Source organism: Trematomus bernacchii, unplaced genomic scaffold, assembly GCF_902827165.1.
Source record: "Trematomus bernacchii unplaced genomic scaffold, fTreBer1.1, whole genome shotgun sequence".
NCBI classification, from domain to species: Eukaryota; Metazoa; Chordata; class Actinopteri; order Perciformes; family Nototheniidae; genus Trematomus; species Trematomus bernacchii.
Window position 1 is genome coordinate 136999 of NW_022987614.1, and position 23002 is coordinate 160000.

The window sequence follows — 23002 nt, forward strand, 5'->3', positions numbered from 1 at the left end:
AACTACGAAGGATAAAAAGGACTAAAATGTGACTAAAACTAATAACCATTTTCGTCTAAAGACTAAGACTAAATCTAAAATAGCTGCCAAAATGAACACTGGTGTACAGAAATACCGTTTCCCACAATCCCAAATACAAAAAAACAAATATATATACAAATATGTATAAAATATGTATATACCTATATATACACAATCAACAGACACATTATGCAAACACTAAGACATGAATAAAAGCACAACAATCAATATATACAAAACAACAGTCACTTCAATATCTTTGGGAATGTACATTAGTGCAAGATTGTCCATAGCAGCGTAAAAAGTGTCTGGTGCTGGATTTCAGTGTCTGAGTGTGTGTGTGTGTGTGTGTGTGTGTGTGTGTGTGTGTGTGTGTGTGTGTGTGTGTGTGTGTGTGTGTGTGTGTGTGTGTGTGTGTGTGTGTGTGTGTGTGTGTGTGTGTGGGTGTGTGTGTGTGTGTGTGTGTGTGTGAGTGTGTGTGGGGGTGTTAAAGTCCAGTGGGGAGAGGGGGGGGGGGAGAGAGAGGCGTACAGTACGATAAAAAAAAGGCTTCTGCTATCGTTATCTCGACACTGCTTTAGTCAGCAGTTAGCTGATGCCCTCTGGTCGCTGCTGCAGTGTTTAAAGTTAAAAAGTGAAGACACCAGAGACTCATCTCAGTGTGTTTGAACAGCGAAATATGTAGATTCTTATGTAAAACCATGCGTGTTGATGTTGGCAACTTGTGTTTTTATTTGTAGCTCTGCTGTTACAATCATACAAATACAACTTCAAGCACTGTGCACATGAAAATATGCTTCTTGGAAAGTTGTTCAGAGCGAATTCAGCGCGTACAGACATTCAAAGGGTTGAGTTGCTTTGGGTGACTCTTCAGATGAAATGCTATCCAGTTTCAGATCAGTTTGAAGGCGTATCAGATACACCAACACTGCACAGAGGTTTATCATATTTAAAAGAGGGATTTTACAACCATGGAAAGTTTTCACAAGGTCATTTTTATATCCTTTTACTTTGAGGATTGTGAGTTAAAACAATAGACGGTTGAAGTTTCAAAGTTATCTACGAGTAATGTGGGCAAATTCACAACTCATGTTAAGTTAACAGTCCTAGAAAAGTAAAAAACAGAGAATATATTTATATTCAACAAGCTGTAATCAGAGATGTTCTACCATTTAATACATCTCTCAAACTGATTATTTTATCATCAAGAAAGTTGGCGAATAATTAAAAAGTTGACAGCTAATGTTTACATATGTGCAGCTCTACTACATAAGATTTGTAAACCCTTGATTCCAATAAATAAGAAACATTTTGACCGGGGAAAAGAGTGGAAAACTTCACATAAAAACAGCTTTTTTGAGGTTTTTGTAATGCTAGTTGTGTTATGAATCTTAAAACTACTGCTTCTTTTACAACTGCACATACCACAATGTCTGCTTTCCGCATCTGAGATTTGCACGAGTACACATTTGTCAGAAGTCAAGAAGCAGCTGGTAGCAGATTTGTTTCTTTTTTTGGGAAGAAATGGGAGGTGGAAAGTGTAATGGGCTCTTAACACTGACAGCCTGTTGAAGGGGAAGCTACATGTGACCCTGAGGCTACGAGACAATCTGTTGAACAACCAGAGCAGCCTGTTCCCACTATTAGGAAACTGAGATAATTACTGCAGCATTGAGACGTTTTAGCTGTGCTTTTAGTTTCTCTCCTAACGAGAAAACTTAATTAAACTCTAAAATATGTGGACACAATAGTCTGGCCACTGCGGGTTAAGTTTTAATCCATTATCCACAACAAGTTGGATCTAATATCCGGACTCAAACAGTCGTGACATTTGACAAATGCTTCCAGTTTTATGTGGCGATGAACAACAGCTCCTGAGGACGTGCATTCCTCCACGATGTGAATTAAAAGCTTACACATAGTTCTTCATGGAAACCGCCTGCAGCATTATCTGTGTGTGTTCCTGTGTTTATGTGCTTATGAGTACCAAATGTTATCCAAGGGAATGAAAAACAATTGGTTAAATCGGCAGAAGGGGAGTTTTTCTTTCCTGTATTTCATTACTTATCTATAGGGGCTCTATTGTGCTCATTTTCAGGTGTATATCAATATGTAGTGTCTCTACTTTAAAGAGTGCTCTCCTGCTGATGATCAGGTGTATATCAGTATGTAGTGTCTCTACTTTAAAGAGTCCTCTCCTGCTGATGTTCAGGTGTATATCAGTATGTAGTGTCTCTGCTTTAAAGAGTCCTCTCCTGCTGATGTTCAGGTGTATATCAGTATGTAGTGTCTCTACTTTAAAGAGTCCTCTCCTGCTGATGTTCAGGTGTATATCAGTATGTAGTGTCTCTACTTTAAAGAGTCCTCTCCTGCTGATGTTCAAGTGTATATCAGTATGTAGTGTCTCTACTTTAAAGAGTCCTCTCCTGCTGATGTTCAGGTGTATATCAGTATGTAGTGTCTCTACTTTAAAGAGTCCTCTCCTGCTGATGTTCAGGTGTATATCAGTATGTAGTGTCTCTACTTTAAAGAGTCCTCTCCTGCTGATGTTCAGGTGTATATCAGTATGTAGTGTCTCTACTTTAAAGAGTCCTCTCCTGCTGATGTTCAGGTGTATATCAGTATGTAGTGTCTCTACTTTAAAGAGTCCTCTCCTGCTGATGTTCAGGTGTATATCAGTATGTAGTGTCTCTACTGGGACATGTCTCGATGCTTTAATGTTCAAAAAGCTTTTTATTTTTCTCATACTGCCTGTGCTGCAGCACCTCTTTTCACCCTCTGTCTGAAACCAGAGCCCAGTCTGCTCTGATTTGTTAGCTGGCCGGCTCTGATGTGATTAGTCAACCACTTAGAGATGTCCCGCTCCTTAGCCTATCACGTACAATGTGTTGGAGCGCTAGCCAATAGGAGCTGTAGTGTTCCAGAGTGATGTCACTATGTTAAGGAAGTGAAACAAGGGAGTCCAATAGAGGCGTTTAACGTAGGAGTGTGTGGAAGAGAAACTTTGGGATTTCAGCCTTTGCAGACCATTTACATGCACATAAACCTATATAACACACTACAGGAAAGGGAACACCCCATTAAGCATAATATTACCCCTTCAAATAAAGAAATTCGATTAAATGATGGCCAAAATGAGGATGTAGTTTCAGGTTATGTGTTTTGGAAGTGAATGTTTTATGTTTTACACACATTTTCCCAGTTGTGTGATTACATCTCCTGAATCGCCCGTCTGACACTCAGCAGCCTGTTCTCCGGTGAGTAAGAGTCTAATATCTGCGTTATGGAGCTCTCCTACTGAGAGTTGCTTGTAACACATCAAGGACTAAAGTTTATGTAATGTTGGAGGATGAGTAATGATTTTTCTCTGCTCCTCAGTAATGAATAACGGTGTCCTTCAGAGGGGGAGTCTGCGCTCACTTTACAAGCGGTGATTATTTTAAATCAACAGAAAGCGATGGGAGGTTTTCGTCCTGCAGCCAAAAACATGTTGGTTTGATTTACGATGTGCAGAAGTGAGATTTGTTTTGGACTTGGGAGAGTATGGTCTGAAAGAAACTTTGTTTTCTTTCACGTTAGGTGTTAAGAGGACTTTTTTATGTTCCCTTTGTAGAGATACATTACATGTAAAATGCTTCAGAGGTTTAGGGTTGTGCATGTAATGTCTGTAAATGAACATTTTGGCTTGTAAAATTACAGAAAATGTTAAAGAAAGATGATTTTGCATTTGTAAAACTAGGTGTAAAAGACATTTTTATGATAGCAAAAGTTCCTTGAGTGTTAATACAGTTTCAGCTTGAAGACATTTTTACAGAAGCATGCAGCTCCATACAATAAATTATAGGCGCTTGGCAGAAGAACATTTAAGAGACGCTAACAAATAAACCGTGTTTCTTGTTTACCAAAAAGCCCCCAAAATGAATATGCCATATAGTGAGTGCAAGTATCTACTGTGTGTAGATATGATCATCATGAATCACCTTTGTAATATATTAGAAAATGTGTGTGGGTGTGAGGACACTGCATGTGTTAGATTAGATAAGATTTAGATGACGTTAAACTTTAATGATCCATGTGGGGATAGGGGAAGATTCCAGCAGTAACAGTATGTGTTATTGAAGACATAAATCAATGCATCAAGAGGTAGAACTTGGAGCTAAGAGCCTCACATCATGGACGGTATTTGTGAGTTTGTTATTTTTTCTGACGTTACCTGACGTCCTGCAGCCGTAGATCTCGAAGCGCATGCAGATGCCTTGCTCCCAGGACATGGGGCGGACCCGGATGTATCGAGCCAGAGTTTGTTTGGGGAGGAAAGAGCGAGCTTCATCCGTCGGGTTGTGGTTCCCCTCGAAGATCTGAGGACAAGAATAAAGGATCACTTTCCAGACTCAGCGTAACAAGGCAAGTTTATTTATACAGCACCTTTCAACTCAAAGTGCTTTACAAAAATAGAAAAGACATTAAGAGCATTAAGAAACATATTATAAAATGGCATTTAAAAACACTCATAAGATAATAAAACATGAATAACAAAGGTACATGAATTAAAGTTACAGTGCAGTGTGAGATACACACATCTGAAATGTTTAGTTCTGACTCTCAATCATTTAGCGCTTTCACACCGGAGTACTTTTCCCCCCGAACTAGGCCGATAGGGGGGGGGGGGGGGAGATTTGGTTTCACACCAAAAAGGACTGGACCTATAGTCCCTAGTTCGTGCAAACCTTTTCACCCCCAGATCGTCCCTGCTAGCGAGGTGGTACTTTCCTGAGGAGGAAATGGTTCGTGGGTGTGTCGGCTACACTAACAATTTCTGATTGGCTGGGCGAATTGCAAACCACGCCCCGTAAAACTCAGAAAAGTTTTGTGAAGCCGCCATTTTATTTGCTCGCATTAGCATTATTAGCATTAGCATTAGCCCAGCGCACCAACGGAGAGAGACTAACGTATGGCAACACAAAAGAAAACATGTGAGCGGTGGAGTGATGAGGAGGTGTCGGCGCTTCTGGCGATTTACTCGGAAGACGCGACCCAGCAGCTTCTACTGAAGCCAGTCCCCAACTCCAACGTTTACGAGCGAAGAAGAAGAAGTGACGTCAGCGGCTTAATTTGCCTAATCCTCCCTCTGGGACTTATTCCGGTGAGAACACGATCTACTAGGACAGTTCGAGGGACTAAAGAGTTCGGGGGGAACAAGTACCGGCTAAGTACTTGGTGTGAAAGCGGCTATTGCTAACCTTTTAGCAGAAATAGTTTTCTTTGACCTCACTTTCTTTCTACTTTCTTTGTTAACTTATCCTTCGGTTATTTCAAGTGTTTCATGCTAAACGAACCCCCCTTTGGAAAATTATAATCTGCAACCCAATATTCAGAAAATTCAACGGATCCTGGCCGTATTTGTGTAGCATATAAGATGAATTGCTCCCAGACATTCAAGTGGCTTGTAAGTTTTGGACCCAATGTGTAACCCCAATACACGAAGGGGACTTTAACAGACGTTGAGACTTTGACATGATTTGTCGGATGTACTTGTCTATCAGTACGTCATATTCTCTGCAAGCTATCAATTTATCTCTGCACCAATGTCACTTCTTAGACAACTCCCAGACTTGTTCCTCAGAATAAATGCATTTTGATGAGACTTTCAGCGCACTCAATTCAGTCAAGGCTCACACTAGAGAGGCTGCCAGAAGCTGTCAGCCTTGGAAAAAACATTGATTTAGCCATCCTCACTTTCTCTCCCCATTGATTAGAATTCAGCGTCCTTCGCTACTCATCAATATTAGATGCACGGCACAAAGGACTTCATCATTATTACCTTCTGCTTGGAGCCCTCCTTCACGGTGACCCAGTCCTCTCCGTTGGAGCTCAGGTCCACTTTGTACGATCGGACGTAGTAGTGCTTCTTCGTCTCTTTGGAGATCGCTCCCTGTGTGCCGATGGCTGTGACGAATCTTAGAAATCCCAAATCCACCTGGAAACACAGGAGATAAAAGGACAGGTGAATACAAATACTCAAAAAGGATTAAAGGAGAAACACTCAGGGAGGTACTTCTGTACTTCTGGTACTCTGAGTCACTCAACACATTTTATAAAAGAGCTAAAAAAAATTAAAGAAAATAATTTTTTTTATTAAAAAAAAATTAAACTTAAATATATATCTTAAAGTAGATCAATTTTAGGAAAATAAAAGTAATGGATATACTGTTGAAATATATATCTAAAAATACTGGTAAACATATATTATATGTATCTAAAATGGAAGGAAAAACATTTTAAATGTATATCTTAAAGGAATGTATAAATGGTAATAATATATATCTGCAAATAATGGATAAATAGTTAAAATATATATCTTAACGTGATGGTTAAACGACTGAGATAAAGTAGTGTTTAAACAGTTGCAGCATATAGCTATAAGTTGAAACATGTAATTGATAATTGGTTGATATATAAAGTCATGGATAAACATTTAAATATAGATTTAAAAAGATGGCTTTACAACCAGACGTGGTTTTAACAAACTCAATTTGACTAAAATGACCTCAACATTGACAACCACTTTTCAACTTTGAAATGATTAATGGTGTTAAAGTGAATTGAAATTAACTTTTTTTTGGATCGTGGAGGGTAAAGAAGAAGTGCAATTTGTTTTAGAAAATCCAGTTCGATACAGCTAATTAAAAACACTTCTATAGTATACAACAACGACTGTCAAAAAGCACTTAGTTGCAGGAAATGAAAGCCTGAAAATGCTGAAGTGGTGAATGTAAAAACCCGATTTAACCCCGGTCTGCTCAAACATAAGGCTGCGTTTGTTCTAACTAGACCTAAAAGTGTCAACGTGTGTACCTGTAATTAAATGAACTACTTAGTACCAACTTAAAGAGCCACAGCTTTAGCCTAGAAATTCAACACTGTCTTGCACCTTGTTTCACTTTCAGCATGTGGGAAACAAGAGGCTCGGATCACATTAATTATACCGTGATACGTCAGTAAGTAGACAGTGAAAAATCAGAGCAGCACGCTGGAGAGCATCTTTTGCTAAGACAACCGCTTCAAGAACAAAACGAAGGCCTTAACAGGAAACTGAAACTAAACTAAAGACACATGCTGTAAGTCATAGTCCTCCCCTTAATCATTTACTATTTAAACATCCACTTATGCTAAATGCTAAAACAGCTTTTACAGTTAAACCATTTCTGTCATTTTAGCGTCTGCACAGCCTACAATGTGTTTTTTTCTGATTTAAAATGTACAGTAAGAACAGAAATATTGCATCAGATGTGAATGCTTCTCAACTTTTTCTTATGTGATTTCCTTAAATGACATTAAATGATCAACACAATCTCTCGGATGGAGCGTGACATGTGATTTAAGTCATGTGTTTAATTCAGGAGTGAGTCAGGGAGAGAGCCTTGAGGCTGCAAGGATGTACAGAAGAGTGTGTGTGTGTGTGTGTGTGTGTGTGTGTGTGTGTGTGTGTGTGTGTGTGTGTGTGTGTGTGTGTGTGTGTTTGGAGGTGTGTGAGCGAGAGTAAGTGTGTGGGAGGCAGCTCAGGATCAATTTAACGGTTGTCCTTCTGCATCACTAATGACTAGTGTGTGACCTCTGTGTGTGTGTGTGTGTATGTGTATGTGTATGTGTATGTGTATGTGTGTGTGTGTGTGTGTGTGTGTGTGTGTGTGTGTGTGTGTGTGTGTGTGTGTGTGTGTGTGTGTGTGAGGGTAAATGAGGACTTCATACAAACTACTTGACATGAAATAGGGTGAGTTTAGGGTCATCTGTCTTTTCACTCGAAACTCGAAGACTTGAGAGTCAGGTCAATTAAATGTTAGCAGTTTAGGAAATATGCCTCATTTACCGATAATTAAAGTAGAATATTAATTGTTTTATCCATGCTGTGTAGAGGGCAGAGAGGTGCAGGTTAGCCTAGCTTAGCACAAAGCCTGCAATCAAAGGGAAGCTTCTAGAATACCTCTGCCACAAACTAAATTATAAAATCTGTGTGGTGGTGTGGAAACTCTTATTAATGACATATCAAAGCAAGCTGTTTTCTTCCTGCTTCCAGTGCTAAGCTAGTCTTAACTTTTAGTCCTGGCTGTCTGTGCTGACAAACAGAGATTACACAGTTTGCACACCCTCGTCTGACTCGTGGTGGAACAAACAACAAACATATTTCACTGAATGTCAGAGGTGAGGGTCAAAAAGTCTAAAGGTTAAACCTAAACAAACTCTTAGCAAGCTACAGCAACAACAAGCTAGCAGGCAAGCTAAGGTTGATACATAGCTCTAGCAATGACTAATGCTATTATTAAGCTCATATTATGCTCAAAACACAAAAGTTATATATGGAAAAATCAGTTGGAGTCAACTGCTTTGAACACTGTCTTGTCTTCAGTCCAGTTTCTAATCCACTACTTAAACACATGTTAAAGGTTTTGGAGAGTTGCAAGTTGCAGAAAAGCTAAACACAGCCAAAAACAACACTCAAATTACAAGAAGATAGAATAGAATAGAATATCTTTATTGTCATCACACATCAGTGTAACGAAATTCAGTTGGCATCTCTCACTGCAGTGCATAAATAAGAACACATCCATAAAAGCAGTGATGAAGCAGAGATAGTAGCAATAATCAGGGTCATCACTTAAATGCACTTTACCAGAATGTTAAAATACATTTTTAAGGATTATTTAATAAAGAAAAGCTACAATGTTTAAATATAAATAGTTACTAAAAATATCAGTTTGACACTTAATAAATATACAAATAAATAACATGTGGTATTTTTGGCTGCAGTCTTTGATGGGAGGTAGTGTGTTTGTATGTGTGCATGTTCAAAGTTATAGTGAGTGTTGTGGTTGGACAGGGATGGGAGTGACTCAAATGACAAGAAGATGGTAACTATGTTATGGTTTCAAGGTCACACATCTGGACATTCAGTTGTTTTTAGCATTAGCTTGACTTGTAGCCTACTCCTTCTGTGTATAGCACACAAACTGGTACAACAATCAATTAAGCGCGCAGACAAAAAGATTGTGGAACAGGGATTATCTAACAAATGTTTTAATATTGTTTCGTGATAAAGGGCTACTGCTATATGTGTGTTCTTTATTCAAACAGTTATAAAGCACAGCTTCTGGTATCCTCCACAGACCATTTGTATTTTGTTTTTCAGAAAAACAGCAATTTGTTCTGCGATCACAAGGGGAAACACTGTCACAGCTTAAAATAACCATCGTCTCTGTCTCTGACTAATACGTTTTGTCTTGTGCGTGATTGAGTTAGAGTAATTCGCCTGACATCCTAAAAATAGAGATAATTCCACCTTAGTAAACGTCCATTTATGTAATTTAATTACGTTTTGATTTAAAACAGATCATGCCAAAGTAGCAACACAGTGTCACTTGTTTTATGTTTCTTTTCTTAAAATTAAACTAATGAAATCATCCTTGTTTCACCGGCAGTTCAAAGCTATTCGTAAAATAAGTAACTCCAAGTGAAATGACTGTGGTATTATCTCATCTCGTCTCGTGGCAATACTTTCCCCACTTTCCACTTATGAAATGATGATCTAAGGGCTAAATTACAGATAAAAAGACTTCAGATGGCCGGGACATTTTTATCTCTCTGCGGCAAAGGAGCGTCCAGAAACAAGGCTGTTCTCAAAGCGCACATAAAAGATTAAAAAAAGATTAATAAAAATGATAGTTATCATCAAAGTGGTGATAACAGAAAGCCTTAGAGGGATCTTTTTACACATATACTCTCTCCACAGAATTAAGATTATTTCTGTAAAACCATATACAGTTATCACATTTCTTAAAACTGCCATAAGGCAAAAAATGAAATCCATTTATTTCCGAAACTGTGAATTAAAGGAGGTGAAACTTCCATTTTATTTGACTTCAACTAAACTACTTTGCTTGTTTGTTGAGTTTGGAAATGATCAGTTGCATACCGAAAATACACATTGCTTCAGTGTGTGGGACGCCTGTAATATATGGTGTGTAATTATCCCGCTGTGATACTGCACATGGGAAGGAACCAGAAGCCATTATTTAACTTCTCCCACTGTTGCTTTTTCAAGAACAGAAGAAGAAAATAGCTTCCCGTGGGTTTGTGTGGGCTCGTGACTGACGGGAGACCTCTGGGAAACGATGTTTTGTGGGATCGTTCGCCGGCGTTCCCAGCTGTCTTGTGATCTAAAATTCCCACGAGATGCTTCCCCTCAAACGCACTGTATGTTATAAAGACACTGCGTTTGGTATGTTGTGAAATGAAGCGACAAGCTACTTGATGATTTCTGTTTTTCATTACAGCGTCAAGAGTTATGTTGAGAAGACTTCCAGTTATGTCAGCTTGGAGCCACTTTAAAATTAAGCAATCATATCTCCTCGGTTGTGTATCTAGTTTAATCAACACATGAGTTTTTCTGTCATATATTGATTTATTTGAGGCGGAAATACATTATGATGCTCATTTTCAGTTGCTTATTTGTTTTTAGTGTCTCTACTGGGACATGTCTCCATGCTTTCATGTTCAAAAAGCTCTTTATTTTTCTCATACTGCCTCTTTTCACCCTCTGTCTGAAACCAGAGCCCAGTCTGCTCTGATTGGTTAGCTGGCCTATTACGTAGGCTAAGGGGCGGGACAAACTTTATCCGGTGCGATCTTTGGGATTTTATCCTTTGCAGAACATATATATGTAACACACCACAAAAAAAGTGTAATAGGGCCTTGTCAACGTATCCATGCTATGTGTAGTGTACAACACACCATATTTCATTAAATACATGTACATGACATACTGTACTCCTTTATCGACAGTATCAGTCATAAGATGTGTCCCTTTTCCTGTAAGGGGAGTTGACAATTCTCAGAAATGTGACAAGATAAAGGTGTAATTAAAGAAACTGCACTGTTGGAGAAAGGCTGAATCGATCGTATGAGTAATTACAATTACTTCAGTGAGAGAAAACATGTATCTGCAGCCATTTACATAATCCATTAATCATTGAGAACTCTTTTCCAAGAAGAAAATAACTCCAAACATTTACTAGTTCCAGTTTCTTAATGGAGATTAGTTAATGGTTTGTTGGTCTCGCATCAGTACTGAATATCTCTGGGTGTGCTAGTGAAACAAAATGATATATTTGATCATCTTTGCGCTCTATGAAGTTGTAAAGGGCATTTTGTGAAACGTTTTGCCATTTTTTAGACCAACAAATAACGAAGGAAACTGTTTATAATGGAAATAATCTGAGTCCGAGGTGGATTTTTTCCTTTAACTTCAAAAATTCAACTGATGCAGAATGGATATAAGTATTTTACAATTAAAGAATGATGCATTTCAGCTGATATTTTGTAAATTCAGGGTTTTAAAATTCTTTATAAGCTGAGAAAATTGGAAACATTACACTAAAAACTCTCTTCCATTTAAAAAAAAATGCCATAAGAAAGGAACGTTTCCCTTTAATTGTTTCTATTGTGCAGATTCAGGTAAATACATACAGAAAGTTGACAATAATAAGCGTTCCACATGCAATATTTAATTTGGAAACATTGAAAGATTTGCTTTTTCTTACACTAACAACAAGGTGTTGAAACAAAGACTTCATGATTTCTCTCCAGTTTAAACAAACAACATGTTATATATGTTTTTTCTGTGCTGCCGGTCAAAGCTCCATTCTCCAGACTTCCTCTATCAAATGACTGAAGCTAATTGCTCTTCCATCTTCTAATCACTCAACACTTGGCAATGAATACTTAAATGCCACGGAAAATTGTCACACTTAGAGCTTTTTAATGAAGGGAACAAAACGCAGGAAGGGGGACATCATTCAGTCGAGTGTGGCTAAATGGGATTGAAGGAAAAACACCGCTCTGTTCTGCCAAAAACAGGATACTGCTTTAGTGGTGATAGTAAAGAAAAAAAAGAGCTCCGATTACTCAATTCTCATCTGGGGTTTTAGTGTGTACTTTAGAAAGTGCTGCACTCTGGGGACGCAGTGGATTGCAAGGTTTTTAACACAAGCATGAGGTTTTTTTAAACTAATAAATAGTGCTAACTCAAGATATGACCTTAAATGTGGTTCAATGTTTTAAAGGTAGGGTAGGTAAGTTTGAGAAACCGGCTCCAGATACACTTTTTGTTATATTCCATGGAATGCTCTTAACATCCCGATAGCAATGAATATCTGAAGTGCTTTGACAAAAAATACATTAAAAAATGTCATCTGTGGAAGCCGTAGTACTGTAAAAAGCACGACCAATCATTTGAGCCGGCCCGGCTAAAATAACTGGATGGCCTACCTGCCTGTCAGCCTTCCATCTGTGCACAAACTTATCTCGTGCCCTCATTGGTCATGTGCACGTTCGTGTGTGTTGGAGGAGGGGCTCTGTAAGGAAGTGGCAGATTTTCTCCGGTTGTGTATTTTCAAATTCTAGCGATCTCGAGCCGGTTTCTCAAACTTACCTACCCTACCTTTAAATGTAAATCCCACAAGGTGTCACATGACCAAACAAATGAGACAAACATCGCTGTGTGACACTGGTGTCACATCGGGACTTTAACCCTAAACTTTCACAGTAAACCCAAAGTGACATATATGCACAATTAGAAATATGATTATGATCTGCTCAGTTAATTTAGCTGATTCAATTATATTTAGTTAATATGTTCTTTATTCTTCAATTCAAAGAATGTTCAAACTAATTTAAACCAAAAAATCATCCTCATTAATTAAGTTATAAATAAGAGTTATTTTACCATTATGTCACATTTCAGATATTTGACACTAGGGGGGGTTACTTGTCAGAAATGTGTTCTAGGTGGTCCATTTAGTCTAAATAGCCGCTTTCACACCAAGTACTTTGCCGTACTTAGTTCCCAGCACTTAGTACCCCCATGGAACTAAAGAGCAGATCGCGTTCACACCGGAATAAGTCTCTGAGGGAGGATTAGGCAAATGAAGCCACTGACATCACTTCTTCTTCTACTGAAGCATTACGCCAGAACGCCGACACCTCCTCATCCCCACCGCTCCCATGTTTTCTTTTGTGTTGCCATACGTTAGTCTCTCTGCGTTTGTGCGCTGGGCGAATGCTAATGCTAATAATGCTAATGCCAGCAAATACAATGGCGGCTTCACAAAACTTTTCAGAGTTTTATGGGGCGTGGATTGCAATTCGCCCAGCCAATCAGAAATTGGAACTTTTTTCTCCCCAGGAAAGTACCTGCTCTCTGAAAATGGGACTGAAAATGGGGTAAAAGTTCTCTTTTTGGTGTGAACGCAAAATCCCAGGAACTATCGGAACTAAATGGGAAAAGTACTCCGTTGTGAAAGCGCCTAATGATGTTCTCCTTCATTTTTCCAAAAGTAGAAATGGGTCCGGGTTCTTAAAACAAACAGACTCAAAGACAGTTTTTTCCCAAGAGCCATCATTGCACTAAACTCCTGAACTCATACCCAGGGGCGCTCCTTGCGAACAGACAAGGCAGGCAACTGCTTGGGGCCCCGGACCAGAAGGGGGCCCCCAAAGAAGGTAGATTAAGAAGGTCCACAGCAACGAAAACATGAAACACCCATTAATTTACTGCAACGACATGTCGGGAAACCCCCTCAAGGCGGCCCCATGCACAGCGCGCCGTAAAATGCTGCTTCTCATCTTAAGTTTTGTTGCCTTGCTCCGCTCCAGGGGGGGGAGCTGCTGTCGGCTGTGCCCCCAGTGAATGTTTGCCTAGGGCCCCCACCGACTCTGCGCCACTGCTCATACCCCTTAATCATCCTCCATGTGCAATAAACGTGACTGTGTATATATATACATATATATCATTATTATAAATACATACCTATTATTATTTATTACATTTTTTTCATATTCAATAATTACTGCACTTTATTCTTACATAAGTATGTATGCTGCGTGTATTTGTTGTCGTGTGTTGTGATGTTTTTGTTTTGATGGCACCTTTTAAAAGGGAGAAGCTTTTCTTTCTTTCATTGTACATGTATAACGACATTAAATGATTATATTCTAAGTGTTTATAGGATTATATAAGCGTAATAATCAAACTTGATTGCTATTTTTTTTATTATTGCATCGACTCAGTTGTCTTGTGTCTTATCTGTCGGAGAGAAACCGTTATTTATTTATTTTATTATCATACATTTGACCTCCTGGTGTCTATTAACCCGATAAAATGTTATATTTTGCTGCATGTACAGGTCTGTAAAGAGGGGGATTTCTTGTTGTTTGTTTTTCACTTGTGATGTGTCATTTTGAATTCCTCTTTAAGGAAGCCATCCATGTTTTTATTCCCACACAATTGTTTGTCCAACGACAGGAAGTAGCCACTTGGCACAAAAGCAGAACTATAAATCAGGAATCATGTCTGCTTGGTGACATTTATACCTTCAAAAGATGTTAAAGCTCATTGATACATTTTTAAAATAACACCTTTCCATTGATTAAGAAAGTAGGGCTCCTTTTTCTAGGCTTTCATTCCCAAAATAACATAATAATTGGACATCTCTGTCTCCTAAAATCAACATGAAACAAAGCTAATTAAAGAGCGAAAACGTAATGAATCGTATGGTATTGTTTTGAACTTTTAAGCCCTTCACAATTTCACCAAACAATTACAAATGACTCCTTGGCATTGATGAGAAAGAAGACATTTTGTTTTAATGAAATACTTTCTTTTAGTAGCTTCGAGGTCTCTTTCCAAACATCAGACTAATTACATCGGCTTGCTTTTGGGGCTTTTTCTTTGATGTATGATATAACTCAGATTTCATCACTTTTTTATCTCATTGCGTAATAAAATAAGCTTTATGATGAGCACAACTCTCCTTCCTCCACAAGGCCTCACACGTCCATGTTAGTGAGACTTATTTGTGTTTTTGGGGTTTGATAGTTGACCGAGGCATTCCTCCAGAGGTCCGTTTTGGATGGGAGACCTTAATGCTCCCACCCCCCTTCTCCTTTCTCCGGCTACGTCAACAAACCCCGGTCATATGAGGCCCAAAATGTGTTCTCCATATGCACGAAGCTCAGCTCTTCCTGGTGGCGTCAAAGAGACCCTGAAGACAAACGTCTATAAATACCTGAAGTCAGGAGGGGAAGGAAACCTTTCCTGGGCTTACATCACTTCAATTACAAGTCAATGTGCTGCATTGTCTCCTTGCACTATTTCTATTCAATTTTATTTGTATTTGCTTGCACTATTTTATCTGTTTTATTGTGTTGCACTGTTGGAGGAGACTGTGACCTAATATTTTCGTTGACATAACTACACTGTAGCTATGTACATATGACAATAAAAGCCTTGAATCTTGAAGCGTGTGTAAAGATGCACCTACTGACTCTTTTTGAGCCACATTGGAACAAATTACACTTGTTTTTGTACCTGATCTGATTTTATTAAGCATTTAACTAAAGAGATGTTTTATGTCCATTATGACCAGTTACATGCAGATAAACCGATATAACCTATTTAACAAACTAAAGGAATCATGTGTCTGTTTGGTGACATTTACTCCTTCAGAAGCTGTTAATGCTAATTGCTAAGTTTTAAAATGACACCTTTCAATTATTAAGAAAGGGCTCCATTCCTGGTCTTACATCATTGCACTCAATTACAAATATTGTGTTGCACTGTTGGAGGAGCCTGTGACCTAAGATGTTCATTGACATATCTACACTGTAGCTAATGTACAAATGTACCACGTACCATGCTGTGAATGGATCTGGTCCTTCCTACATCCAGGACATGGTTAAACCATACACCCCAGCACGTGCACTCCGCTCTGCATCGGCCAAACGGCTCGCTGCACCCGCACTGCGAGGGGGACCCAAGTTCCCATCAGCAAAAACACGTGGGTTTGCTATCCTGGCTCCAAAATGGTGGAATGAGCTCCCCATTGAAATCAGGACAGCAGAAAGCTTACACATCTTCCGGTGCAGACTGAAAACTCATCTCTTTCGACTCCACTACGAGCGATAGAATTACTAACAAAGCACTTATATACTAATAAAGGACTGGCTTATCTAAAGCTAGTTGAGTAGCACTAGTTAGTTGAGTCAGCTAAATGCAATGTAATGTAATGACAATAAAAGCCTTGAATCTTGAAGCTTGTGCAGAGATAAATTAATCGGGTTTGTTTTGTACATGTTCACCTTCAGAAGCTGTTAATGCTCATTGCTTCATTTTAAAATGACACCTTTCAATTATTAAGAAAGGGCTCCATTTTATATGCTTTCATTCCAAAAACTGAAATACTAATTGGAAAACCCTGTCTCCTGAAAAGAACATGTAACCTAGCTAATTAAAGAGCGGGAACTTAACATAGTTAAGTATCTGCTATTGATAACCACTGAGCACTTCAACATTTTAGCATTTTAAAAGAGAGTTGTTTTACTTTTATGTTTAAGATGAAGTCAGGATGCTTTAAATGTGGATTTCTTCCTTAATGTGTTTGTGCCATTGAATAATTACTCTAAATTAAACCACTCCGAACTTTGATGACCTTTCTCTTTGCGGATATTGATCGATGTATAGGTTTCCCATTATAACTCACATTTAAAGCTCATTAAACTTAAAATGTTTAAAGTCAAATGATATTTCTTCTTGGGCTTTGCAGTTTACTCGTCTCCAAACTAGGAGAATCAACTGTCTTCAAAGTAATTGAGGCTTTCAGTTTCATAGCAGACATCCAGCTGCTGATGAAACAAGTCACTAAAGTGCAAAATATGATTTCAGATCTTTAAAAAAAAACTAGATAATGAGCTCACTGTCTGCCGCCACCGGGTAACATCACCTCAAAAAGACATTGCAAATAGTAACCTGAGAATAGCATCAATAAAATATAAATGCCTTTGAATGAATAATTGAGGTGTTTGCAGTGCAGGAGGCGGGCACGCACGAATTAACAAAGTCATAATCTTCTACTAAGAGAAGATGAATGGAGCGCCGTAAGGCAAGGCATGCTGTGTGTGTGGAGTTGGCCACGCATCACACTAAATCAAATCAAATGGAGAATTCTCTTCACACAAAAAACACCAGTCATAACTCAGAGCAACAGCGCTGGTTCTGAGGCGATAAATCACCGAGGCAGGGGGAGGGTCCGCTGTTTCACAGGAGGAGCTGCCAACAAAGCTTTACTTCAACAACAGAAGAACACACACACACACACACACACACACACACACACACACACACACACACACACACACACACACACACACACACACACACACACACACACACACACACACACACACACACACACACACACACACACACACACACACACACACACACACACACACACACACACACACACACACACACACACACACACACACACACACACTGTATAGCAGTCTCTCCACGCCAAAGTGGACCCGGCTTAGCTTCTGGCCTCATGCGTGAGGAGATAAAGATCATGTGATCAGATCGAGGAGTGTCGTCAGTATTTATAGTGAGTGCGTCTGCAGGGCAATACACTCACAGATAGCAGAGAGACACACAGTGATGATAAAACCATGCTAAGCTAACTGCATTTTTATATACGATGAGAAATGGGCATCTAATGTGTGTGGGTATCTTAAAGGGGCCCTATTATGCTTTTTGGGGTAGTCCCTTTCCTATAGTTTGTTTTATAGGTTAGTGTGCATGTAAATGGTCTACAAAGGCGAAAATACCAAAGTTCCCTCAAAAAACACATTGTACGTGATAGGCTAAGGGGCGGGAAATCTCTAAGCGGGTTGACCAACCACAACAGAGCCGACCAGCTAACCAATCAGAGCAGACTGGACTCTGGTTTCAGACAGAGGGTGAAAAGAGCTGCTGCAGCACAGGCAGTAGGAGAACAATAAAGAGCTTTTTGAACATTAAAGCATGGAGACATGTAGAGACACTACATACTGATATACACCTGAACATCAGCAGGAGAGGACTCTTTAAAGTAGAGACACTACATACTGATATACACCTGAACATCAGCAGGAGAGGACTCTTTAAAGTAGAGACACTACATACTGATATGCACCTGAACATCAGCAGGAGAGGACTCTTTAAAGTAGAGACACTACATACTGATATACACCTGAACATCAGCAGGAGAGGACTCTTTAAAGTAGAGACACTACATACTGATATACACCTGAACATCAGCAGGAGAGGACTCTTTAAAGTAGAGACACTACATACTGATATGCACCTGAACATCAGCAGAAGAGGACTCTTTAAAGTAGAGACACTACATACTGATATACACCTGAACATCAGCAGGAGAGGACTCTTTAAAGTAGAGACACTACATACTGATATACACCTGAACATCAGCAGGAGAGGACTCTTTAAAGTAGAGACACTACATACTGATATACACCTGAACATCAGCAGGAGAGGACTCTTTAAAGTAGAGACACTACATACTGATATACACCTGAACATCAGCAGGAGAGGACTCTTTAAAGTAGAGACACTACATACTGATATACACCTGAACATCAGCAGGAGAGGACTCTTTAAAGTAGAGACACTACATACTGATATACACCTGAACATCAGCAGGAGAGGACTCTTTAAAGTAGAGACACTACATACTGATATGAACCGGAACATCAGCAGGAGAGAACTCTTTAAAGTAGAGACACTACATACTGATATACACCTGAACATCAGCAGGAGAGGACTCTTTAAAGTAGAGACACTACATACTGATATACACCTGAACATCAGCAGGAGAGGACTCTTTAAAGTAGAGACACTACATACTGATATACACCTGAACATCAGCAGGAGAGGACTCTTTAAAGTAGAGACGCTACATACTGATATGAACCGGAACATGATCATAATATGGCCCTTTAATCAAAAGTTTCCAATTCATGCCAGGTCTTTTCTCAGGGCTCAATACAATAATAAAGTTGTTGTGCATGTAAATGGTCTGCAAAGGCTAAAATCCCAAAGTTGAAGGTTTATGTACGGTAGATCTGCGTAAAAAAAGCAGATAGTAAGGACACTGATGCGGCTTGGTGCATGTCAACAAGGCATGTAAAATACTGTCAATGCTATGGCTAATTTAGTAAACAATGTGTAAACTGTCAGTAAGAGTATCAAGCTTGTATACAATAGGAAAAAGCTTAAATGTTGGTGGGATATTTAAGGTTTTCTGTAAGTTGGCAGGACAGTATCATCAATATGAGAAGGTTTAATATGTTAATATGTGTCAGAGAAACCTCATATAGTGCTAACGTTAAAACAAATCTGTTTAATTCCTAAAACGTTGACCTCTCTTAATCAAGAAAAACTTCCTTTTGGAAAATAAGTTGTTCTACAAAGTCAAAACAATCAAATATCCAGTCGGAATATCGGCAAATCACTTTAAATAGAATTTTAAAACACATTTTAAATACATATCGTTGTACCTCTCTGTGTATATAAACCCATGATCTCTATAAAAACACTGTGCTTCATATAATCGCCTCCCAGAGCGCTCAGCTGTGGTCCGGTAGCTAAAAGAAGTCCCCAGACAGACAATAGAGAGCCAATACTACTGATCTGGCACGGCGGCTGACTTCCTGTCGACTTCCTGTTGTCACCCACACAGGAAGGAAGTGAGGGTCTTTGTGAGGCTTCCTCTATGAGTTCCTGTCCGGGACAATGGGAGCGTTTTTGGACTCAAGCCGCACCTTAAGGGTCTAACTCAGGGGTGTCCAAACTACTAGTTTGAATCGGCCCTGAGCAAATAAAAAAAGTATAATGGCATACGGCCCACAAATGAAACTTGTGCTTGTCTTGTATTGTACTTCTTAACTATAAATGTATAAATATATTACACAGTAGTATTCATGTGGTAATAAGACCACTGTTCAAATAAATTCTGTCAATTAAAGCTGGAAACATTTTCTAACTAGTTGATAAGAAAAAAGCCCAATGACTTGTTTCCATAACAAGCTTGAAAGACACCCTTCCTATTTCTCCTTATTATAATCAATCTGAGGGATGAGCTGCCAATACTCACAAGCATCATCGACCTACATTTGATTGATTTTGCTAACTTATAACTGAACTTATGAGGCGATATACCTCACCTCTAGTGAGCGGCTCAGCCCTTCGTATATTTTTCTGTATGTGGCCCTCGGTGAAAAAAGTTTGGACACCCCTGATCTTACTAGAGTTAGTTTTCTTAGGTCCAAACTATGTGAGGAAAAGCACATGCTCCTTGTTTACAAAGCCTAATTTTAAGCGAAGTGTCCTCCCGTTTGATGATATAATAAGATGAACGTGTTCTTCAGTGGTGTTCAAAAGCGCAGGGAAAAATATTTCACTTTGTAGATCTGTGCCAAAGATTCTCGACTTATCTTGAAGACCGAGGGTGTTTCTCAATGTCGAGGAAGGCTGCTCCAGAGCCACTATTTCAAGCATACTATGTCATCGAGTGCCGCCGAAGGACTGTTCCAATGTCCAGGATACTTGGAATCCTACCGAGGCCGGCGTACTTCGAAGCGAGAAATTTCGAGGCTGCACATGTGTAGACTCCGCAGCCTTAAAATCCCCACAATGCTTTGCGTACGGACCAATTTCCAAATCTTTGGCGGAAATCGCGCTCCATTTAAGGCGTGGCCTCGCATACGACGCACACCTGCACACCTGTTAGCCTGTTCCACAATTCTTCGTTTTCCGAGGCTAGGAAGGATTCTTGCCTCGCTTCTGAAGCAAGTGACTCGGAAGACATGTGCTACCAAGCAACCGTCCTCGACATTGAGAAACACCCCGAGTGTGTCCTCAGTTTGCTTTCCTTTCCTTTTTTAAAGATTAGTCATTTCTGCCTATTGTCATAAAGACATATATTTGAATGCCTAAATGTAAGAACTACATACATTAATTTAGTTTATACCAAATGTAGGGGCAAAATCATAAAACGACAACTGCCACTGACGCACTAGATAGAAATCTTACGCGGGAAATTAACCAATATCCAGGCAAGTAGTTTAGGCAATGATCAAATATCCAACAGTACAATGACAATGGTTTTGCCTATCGTGCCCTTTTTGCCTCCTTGTGTTTGCCCAATCTGGTGCACTAATCCCCCCACTACCTGTCTCCAAAATATACATAATCACCAGGTTCCCAAAATAAAAACATATACAAATCCTTAAATAATTGCACTAAATATATGAAACATCTACATCGAACAAAAACAGCAAGAAAGTAAATGTTTGTTGCAAGTAGCTACAAACTAGGGCAACAAAAACCCTTCAAACATACGACATTAATTGAACTCCGCCACAGAGACAGCTCACGCACGAGCGCTGAAACTACTGTAGCTGGAGAGAAAGCCACAGGCAAGTGTTAGCAAAACTAATTTGACTTTTTCACCCCAAAGCTCTCTCTCTCAAAATATCCATGATTATGAACTGACATCTTCATAAATTAGGTTCTTAACAAACATAACTCGGTAAGGCAGTAGCTTGAAATAAGCTTTCACATGGAGCTAATGATTTAATGCGACCGTGCAATTCATGATTTTGGTTGTGTCAACATTAATTTATTACTAACCATTTTGAAATTAAATGCTATTGTTGAACAGACTGCAATAGCCTATACACGTCGCTATACAGTAACTAGATTAAAGAAAAGACAAAATATGGGAATATCGAAATAAAATGTTTGTATATTTCATCCAATTTATAAATTAATATGATAGAAACTCATATTTTTTTAAGCATCCCAATAGATTAAATATACCAAATAATGCTAAAAACCAATGTGTATGAAGCCAAAAACGTTGTTGTTAAGTTTAGGAAACTGAATCTTCAAGCAGCAAACATTTATTGAATAGTTTAAAAGAAATTAAACAATCGCTTCTCTATTTCAACATGTGCTGTCTAAGTACTTGTACTCTGAATGACAATGACTCTAAAAACCCTCAGTGATTGCAGGATGCCCCGTCAGATTTTACAATGAAGACAAGAAATGTCAACTGAGCTGAAGGGGCGGATTTCAATAAATAATGCACAACGGGTTATTTTTTGCCCCAATACCATGCAGAGAAAGTGGTACAAATGAGTGAACAATATTCAGACCAGATGTAAGCAGGATCTCGGCGGTCCTGCTAAGTTCAAACCGAGGAACAGCGCTTCTCCATGAATGAGCAGGCGTACATGTTGACATCAGACTCGAAAATGAGGAACATTTTGACATAGTTTCACTCTCAAGAATCCCGTACAAAAAGGGATCCCTCGTTTGCACCCTTTAAGTGTATTTATTTATTTGTAGTATATATACTATTTTGTATGTTTTTTCCCACTATGACTATAAGTATTTCTTTATTATTTCTTGTTGGCTGTTCTGTCCCTCCCTCCCTCCATCTGACATCTCTCCCTTCTCTCGCCTGACCTCTCCACCCTGCCTCCCACCTCTCCCGCCTGCCCCAAATGGACCTGGACTTTAAACCCACACACACACACAACCTTCCCTGATCCAGCACCAGTCACTTGTTCTACTCATCTCCGCTGCTACTGCACTGTTACTGTCCTATAGAACATCATTTGTTTTGCTCTAAGGAAAACTTGCACTAATGTCACATTCATGTTTCTGTTGATTGTGTTTTTTTGTTTTAAATATATTTATTACCTAGTACTTATTACTACTCATTAACTAGTTTTTATACCCCTTTTATCTAGGCCCTTTGTGTATCTTGTTATATATGTCACACTGTGGGACTGCGAGAAACAGTATTTCAAATGTTCTGTATGTATAACACATGTGGAATTCTTGACACTAAAGTTGACTTTGACTTTGAAAAGGGAAGCATGATTTCCATCCCAAAGAAGTCTGTACTATTGCTTACACTTGTATGCTTCTTCTCAAATAAAAATATTTGGGAAAAAGGGATCCCTTGACTTCTAAAAGAGCCGAATGTCACTGACCTGCACCCACTCCCTGACGGTGTCA

General features: G+C 39.1%; 1 protein-coding gene across 1 annotated transcript in view; it reads right to left on the reverse strand.

The window, feature by feature from the left end:
- Positions 1-23002, reverse strand: part of LOC117483754 (neuropilin-1a-like) — a 101964-nt gene that overhangs the window by 20507 nt on the left and 58455 nt on the right. The window contains 3 exon segments of the mRNA XM_034132103.1: positions 4235-4379; positions 5843-5998; positions 22978-23002. The exon segment at positions 22978-23002 is cut by the window's right edge and continues 142 nt beyond it. Coding sequence (XP_033987994.1) covers positions 4235-4379; positions 5843-5998; positions 22978-23002 — 326 coding nt within the window.